General features: G+C 38.6%; 2 protein-coding genes across 3 annotated transcripts in view; both read right to left on the reverse strand.

Annotated features, from left to right (window-relative positions):
* Positions 1-2,281, reverse strand: part of MYCBP (MYC binding protein) — a 5,709-nt gene extending 3,428 nt beyond the window's left edge. For both annotated transcript variants that reach the window (XM_085311100.1, XM_085311099.1), the window contains exons 1-3: positions 2,173-2,281; positions 1,981-2,053; positions 466-514 (exon numbers count right to left, since the gene is read on the reverse strand). In XM_085311100.1, the coding sequence (XP_085167226.1) occupies positions 466-514; positions 1,981-2,053; positions 2,173-2,187 (137 nt within the window). In that variant the 5' untranslated portion in view covers positions 2,188-2,281. The remainder of the gene's footprint in view (positions 1-465; positions 515-1,980; positions 2,054-2,172) is intronic.
* A 963-nt stretch (positions 2,282-3,244) lies between these two features.
* GJA9 (gap junction protein alpha 9) lies at positions 3,245-4,907 on the reverse strand. The gene has a single exon (XM_085311112.1). It carries the CDS (start codon positions 4,905-4,907, stop codon positions 3,351-3,353), a length of 1,557 nt encoding a protein of 518 aa, XP_085167238.1. The 3' UTR covers positions 3,245-3,350.
* Positions 4,908-7,705: the final 2,798 nt, after the last annotated feature.

Raw genomic sequence — 7,705 nt, forward strand, 5'->3', positions numbered from 1 at the left:
TACATACTGTATCTGCAGTTTCTGATGTTGCAGGTCTCCTACAGCATTCTGTAATAGCCAAAAACTTATTTTTGTAGCTGCTGGCTGCTGATATGCATGACTCTTACATCCTGCTGGATTTCCTGTTAACTCTCTAACCATAGATGTTCTCAGCCAAGAAGAATTTTATACATGCTTGTAAGACTCTGTGATGATAAACAGCAGCCAACAATAGAAAAAACAATGGTTTGGAAATGTCAGCAGCCTTAAGGTTGTTAAAAGCAGCTAGTTCAACTTAAGAGGAGTTTCCAATTGTCTGTTGTACTTTGTTGATCAAAAGCTACTTGCAAGACTGCTATTAACTAAAACACACAGAAGTTATGTTCCAAGTTTAAGTGTTCCATACCAGTCTCTCCAGTTCATCTAGGAGTCAAAAACACCATTTGTAAGTCTCTATGAACAGTTCACAGAAGAGAAAAAGGATACTCCAGTGCACTATTTGGTTTCTCTGGCTCTTCATATAAGGCTACCAACACTGGAAACAGAAAACATTCAACAATTGCAAGCAGTACATGGAACTTTGAAATTCAGAGCACGTAGAGTCATAAGGCATACAAGTCTGAGTACCGCACTTACAGAAAAACTTCTGTTTAACAAGGTTTTCACCTGTTTCCTTTGACTGTGTAACTAGCAGTAACAGCTACTCAGAAGTTGCATTGATTCCCCTACCCACAACATTAGGCAGTTCTACCTCAGAACACAGAAACAAACAGCCTGGACAAACGGGGCTTTTTTTCCCACGTGCAAGCATAGCATTACTTTTCATCACCAAAATGAGAATTCCAACTATTTTGAGACTCTCACTTCAGAAACTATTATTTCTGCTTAGGCTAGATCTTTGAACTGCAAGACATCAGCACTTCTGTAACTTTCAGTAAAAAAGCAAACCTCCACTGAACACCTAAAATTAGACAATTAAATGGTTATTGTCAGAGTAGATTAGGTTCGTCACTTCACTAATAATCTTTATAGATTGAAGTTCTGTCGGACAGAGTGCCAGGTAGGTCTGGCACAAGCATCAGTATCTTGACAGTTCAACTAAAACCAGCCATAAACATTTCAACTCCATATGCAGAATACTCAGTCCCAAGAACTATTAAAAATTTTCCAGATATAGAGCTTCCCCAAACACACGTAGCCATAGACAATGTTTGCTTTTATAAATATTTCCCAAGTAATGTTTACAGGGGACTTAAGTGCCCTTCTCCCAGGTTCAGACATCCAAACTGCACAGCCACGTTGGCTTTAAACGAAGCACCTAAGTTAGGAACAAAAGTAAGATGCCACTGCCTGGATGATGTGTTTGGCCATCACAAAGGATACTTACTACTGTGATAACACTTGATTTCCTGTAGATGCTTTTGTATTACATACTCCGTAGGCCAACAGTCTTAAGCATAAAACCCATTTGCTTGACACACTGGATCTATTATTCTCCTTTTAAATGGCACACTTTCCAAGCAGGCATGTTAACAGACTTCCTTAACATATTAAAGACTAAAACAAACACAAAAACAAACACAAAAACAAACACAAAAACAAACACAAAAACAAACACAAAAAACAAAAAAAACAAAAAAAAAAACAAAACAAAAAAAAACACATATTGGGCCATACAGAAAGTCAAGGGAGGATTAAAACGTAGCATAAATACTTGCCCTATTCAGATTTGGATACTTAGACATTCAAGATCACAAGATTTAGGAGAAGCTGCAAGTTCTACTCAAGAAAGGACCTTTTCAAACAGGATGTTTTTTAAGACACCATTTTATGTTTTACCTCAAGCACTCTGGCCACGCCAAGAGCCCCCAAATAAGCCTGCTTCCAAGAGCAAGCACGCAAAGAAGTGCTCTGCCCACACAAGAGAGGTCTCCAATGGAGGGCAAGGAGAAGGCAACTGCCTTTACACTACTCCAGTATCATCCAAGCTCCACCACTTACCCTTGGTGAGCGTGTCCAGCACCCCCGACTTCTCCAGGTACCGACGAAATTGCTCCCGCTTGGAGTCCGCGGCCTTGGGGAGGACGCGCATATGTCAGAGCGCCGCCGCTGCCGCCCCCGACCCCCCGGCACGGCACGGCACGGCACGGCACGGCACGGCACGGCCGCCGGGACCCGCGCGCTCCCTCCTACCTTGTAGTGCGCCATCGAGCCCGACCAGCGCCGGCGCCAGCAACAAAATCCACTGCGCCTGCGCCCTCGGCCTTTACGGCACCAGGGCTTCCCGGCGGTCACCACGGCGACGGGGCCCGCAGCTGGGGCCCCGCCTCCCGCCTCTGACTGACTCCGTGCGCGACTTTCTCAAGGGCGCCGGGGAAGCACGCGCCGCGAAATCGTCCCGCCCAAAAACAAGTCCAATGCCCGAGCCTATCTATAAAATAGAAACAATTACTTTTTTTTTTCTTTTTGTGAAACACAGTGATACCAACTGATAAAAAATTGGATTCTTACTGTCACCATAAAAAAAGAACCTATCTTACAATCATGCCTGCAGTTTCAGGGTCTTTTTTTCTTTCCTTTTTTTTTTTTTTTTCCGGCAGTTTCTTCAGTTTACACTGGAATAAAATTAAAATGTTCTATTAGGAAGGTACTGTGATGAAAATGAAATTTTGACACATGCTCCTGCCCCCCAAAACAAAGCAAATAAAAATCCCCTATCAACACCAGGAAGAAAACAGATTATATTGTATCTTGTCTTTAACCAACAGAACCTTGAATGGCAAATTCTATTCGTGAGCATCTGAATGCTAATGTTTCTATTATTTTTAGACAGTAGAAGAAGAGTGCATTAAATATTAAGCTTTTTAATATGGGTACATTAAATGCAAATATTCATTAGCACAAATTTATGTTCCCGCTGAAAATTTCACACCAGAAAATGCAAAGATTAAGGATACAAATAGCAGTATTAACTCAGATATAGATTCTTAGACTATAGTTATCTCTAATTTTATTCAGTTTGAATATTATCAGCTGTAATTTTAATCCTTGTATTTTGCTAGGAAATTTAACCTGAACTTTCCTGACTTTTCCTGTTATGCAGCTTTATATGATTTATGTTTTCTTCTTCACTGTGAGGATAATAGAAGCTTATACACTGGGGTTTAAGTCATCTTTTATTTTAAAAAAGTTAATACACTGTTTAAAGGTTATTTAGCTAATAAGCAAAGGCATACACAACTTTGTTATGTATGTGAAACAGCTGGTTAAAGTTGAAGAATTTAGCTACTCTTAAAAGTAGCTGTTACTTAGATTGCACTGTCTAGTAATTCTCACAGCATTCGCTAGTGTCATTTGCTCATCAATTTATGCTAAATTTGAAGATCAGTGGGGGCACGCCTGCTGCTGGCAGTGCTTGTCAATGATATTCGCCTGGGGAGAGGGAATGGCAGAGCACTGCCGCAGCTCCTACTGTGTTTGGATTTGAAGCTCTCCTCCCCACCAGCGTCAGGGGTGTCTGCTCTGCTGAGGGGTTTTGGGTCATTTTTGGAGGAAGTGTGGCTTTTGCTTGTGCTGAAGCTGCTTGGTCTTCTGTGGCCATTCTGGAGAGAATTGGTGGAGGACCTGGCACTCTCAACCACTGTAGAGCAGTTCCAGGAGGTGCTGACTCCATGKTGTCTTCTCCAGCTGTTAATAGGAAAGCTATCACATTGCGGTGAAGCCTGAGAAAGCATTTCAGCAAAGCTTCCCAAACACACACTTGAAGTAGCATCTGCACTCTGAGTACAAACAGAGAAATGTTTCTTTTCAGCTTCTTTTTGAGATTCGTGTCCTTCGGTAACTAGCTCCCTAATTAAGCCCTCATTATTATTGGTGCTAGTATTTTGAATCTGATTGTCTAAAGCATTTGTAGCTGGCCTCTGCTCTGGCAGTTTATTTTCCTGGTTGTGATGGGTGCAGCTGTTGCTACTTTCAGCACGGTTATTCTGAATAGACTGAAACACAGCAGGAGTGCTTAGAACAGGGTAGACAGTGGCATCAGTTTGCTTTTCCATTAAAAAGGTATAACCACTAAGTGCAGAAGGAAGAGTTTTTTGTGGAGTCACAGATACTCCCAAAGAAGAGTGTGGTATTGCAGAGTATTTCTTAGATTTATTTACATAGAAATCATCAAGGTCATCCTTGTTTTTTCCCTGTCCACAGAGTCCCATTTTAATTTTTCTGAATCCTAGGTGGATAATTTCTAAGATGTTTAAGAGCAACGACACAGTTGCTATTGATTGCATAAATAATATGAACACTGTCTTTTCTGTTGGTCTTGATACAAAGCAGTCAACTATGTTTGGACATGGATCTCTCTGACATTTATAAAGGGGATCAAGCTGAAAACCGTATAGAAGATATTGCCCAATCATAAAACCAACTTCCATTGCAGATCTAGTGAAAATATGTATCACATAAGTGCAGAGCAGGGAGCCTCTCAAGGGTGCTTTGTTTAGCTTTCTTTGATCCAGCTGCCGGAGTTCTCTCTCCAGCCTTTTTCGATTTTCGGTCATTTCTAATTCAGTGCTTTCAAGTTCCACCCTGACCTGAGCTTTCTTTTTTTGCCTCTCTTTTTCTAAGGCTCTTAGTCGGTATAAGGCGTGACCCATATACACCAAAGAAGGGGAAGACACAAATATAACTTGCAAGACCCAATATCTTATTAGAGAGATTGGAAAGGCCTCATCATAGCACACATTTCTGCAACCAGGTTGCTCAGTATTACATATAAATTCTGATTGTTCATCATTCCAGACATCTTCAGTGGCCACCCCAAGGACAAGCATTCGAAATATGAAGAGGATAGTTAGCCAAATCTTTCCAATAATAGTAGAATGAATGTGGACCTCCTCTAAAATGCCTCCAAGGAAATTCCAGTCTCCCATGGTTATTCTGCCATCTTAACACTAAAATGTCTGAGAGAAAAAAAAACAAATATTATAAAAGCTGTAGTCCTTCTTTAATATATTACCAAGAAAATCTCACTAGAAGACCCATCATATCTCACCTTATAGCCACTGCTTCGTATCCCACTACTCATCAGTGACCRAGACAGAGAAGTGCATCATCCACCCATGTCTAACATATCAGTAAAAGACACCATGATAAGGACATAACTAGGAGGTATTAAGCATCCTCCATCTGCATCAAAGTCAGTGCAAACTGAGGTGCTTGACTTCTAGTAGGACTGAGTTCTCAGCCTATGTCTACCTAAATATGCCTTTTTTAGAGAGTTCATATGTAAACACATCAAAATCTCTCATGCAGTCTACATAAATTGTAAGCTGAGAGTTATTTTTAAAATCTCTTAAATATTATCATACTCACCAGAAGTTCATAAAACTCACAGAGAAGAGTGAAAATGTGGCAAAAATAAAAGTATTAGCCTTTATGAAGGAAGACAGTAGCAACTAGTTAGTTACCGCTGATAGCTGAGGTGTCTCCCTTGTGGAGGCAGCCATCAGAGTGGGCTGCACTGTGACACTCGGAGGCGTTTTGAGAGCATTATGTGATCTGTTTGAATCATCATCCAAGAGAGAGCAGTATGAGAGCGGCACCTCTGCTCAGGGCAGCTCCTAACTCACTGAGGTTCTACTTTCCTTGTAAACAAGCAGAAATATCTCCTGATCTTCATGTTCAGATGCTCTAAGCTCCATGTTGCAGCTGAAGTATATGGTAACGTCCAATAACTGTTTTGTAGTGAAAATTTGGTTTTATAAAAGATCTTGTGAGGGAATGAAGACTCTAACTAAAAATGCAGTGTTAAAATTAATATGTATTTTTTTAATCATAGAATTTGGAGCAAATTTCTTTTTCTTTGTGGATGATGGCAATAAATAAATAAAATCACTATAATATTAGTTCAGTTTCCTCTGATCAATAATACCAATGTCTGAAATACAGAATACAGTGCATACGTGTCAATTCTTGCTATCTCTGGCCATGATTCTATTACAAATAAACAATCTATTAAAATTACATACTAATATTTTCATTAATAGTTATCTGAATACAAAGAAGCAGATAATATTTTTGTGTAATCACACCTCTTGCATTTATTTCATAGTTTTGTTCTGATCTCTGTTGCAGGATACTACATTGTGGACAAATTCTGTTTCAGTATTTATGTTACTGTATACACTTATAAAAATATTTTTCTTCTATATGTGCAGGGATAACTATTATGTTCATAGATTTAACTTTACATTGTATGTGCTGTACAATTTAATAGAATTCAGTTATATTAAGAACAATAATAAATTTTCTTAGTAGAAAAGTGGTTTGACACAAAGCTTTCTGTTCAAATGTAGTTTTCACCTTATAAAACACGAGTATTAAATTAAATGGAATTCAAAATCGTATGGTTGCAATACTGATGGCTATAGAGGAAATTTTAAATTAAAAGATCCTATTAAACACGAAAATGCACTTTCAAATTGGTATATAAATAGACAAGTTAAACATTTTTTAAGATAAATGAATTAAAAATAAATGACACCTTAAAAATAAAACATACCTTTCTTTACAAAAATCTTCAAAATTAAAGGTCCATGGCATCCAATGAAAAGTCATAACCCCTGCCATCTTCCATCTATGTGAGCAAATCTRGTATTTTAAAACAGTTTATTTCACTATGGGAGCAATTAAAGGAATCCAAGCTTTGCACATTGAACTTATATTTCCTAGGGATGGAGGGAGGAGAAAATCAATCTGTTGTTCAGTTTGGTACGGCTTCTAGCACAATTTAATTACAGACAAATTATTATTTCTAGTGAAAAAAGCTTGTTTAAAAAAAAGCTAGAAATGAAATAAATTCAGAGTTCTAACTTCCTTCAGATTATTATCCCTTTCTCCTTTCCAACCCCTTTTCTTCCAAACTGTAAGAAGAATCTCAGCTTGAGACTGTTGTCAGCCAACAAAAGATGGTTTAGACCTTTATACAAGGGAAGACGATTCTTAGGAAAATTTATATCACACAGATGGATTCAGAATATGCACAGAATATGCACCAAACTCACTCGGTTAATGAATGGCGCAACTACAGATACAGATTTTCTGTGAGTGCATCTATCAAGGCATCAGCATTCTTCTCCACTCTTTTAATCAATGGTTACAAAAGTACTAACTTTCAGACTAAATTTTAGTTTATTTGCATATCCCAATAGCAAAGAATGCTCATCTTGCCTGTGCCGAAGTTGGAAGGTACAGCCTTACAAATAATATACAATATATATTTTTGCTGAAAATCTGTTCTATTGGAACAGCTTTGCATCATACTCGTGATGTAAAAACTCAGCAATAGTGTTTTTGATCCCTCCAAACTCCCCCGCTTTCCATACACAGCATCTGTTCTTATATTGTACAGTTCTTGACCTCTTATTTACTCTCCTAATGCCATCTTTCTTGTCATATTGACTTAAAAGGTCCTTAAACATCACAGCTCTTTTATTTTATTTTTCCAGTCCATTTAATTCAGCATTTCTTTCTAGGAACAAGTCATTAGAAATAGAAACCAAGGTTCCCCTTTCGTAATGTTACAATTCTATCGGATGGTAAAAAGGGAAGTACTGGAGCGAGTGTATACTCCTTACCCTAAATTGCCCTTCACCAAGTCTAAAAAAGGAAAGGTAAATGTGAAAGACAAAGAAGTGGAACAGTTGTGGCAGGGGTTTTAGAGGTTGGA

The sequence above is a fragment of the Rhea americana genome, unplaced genomic scaffold (assembly GCF_003343005.1).
Source record: "Rhea americana isolate MKP2758 unplaced genomic scaffold, rheAme1 scaffold_331, whole genome shotgun sequence".
Classification (NCBI taxonomy): domain Eukaryota; kingdom Metazoa; phylum Chordata; class Aves; order Rheiformes; family Rheidae; genus Rhea; species Rhea americana.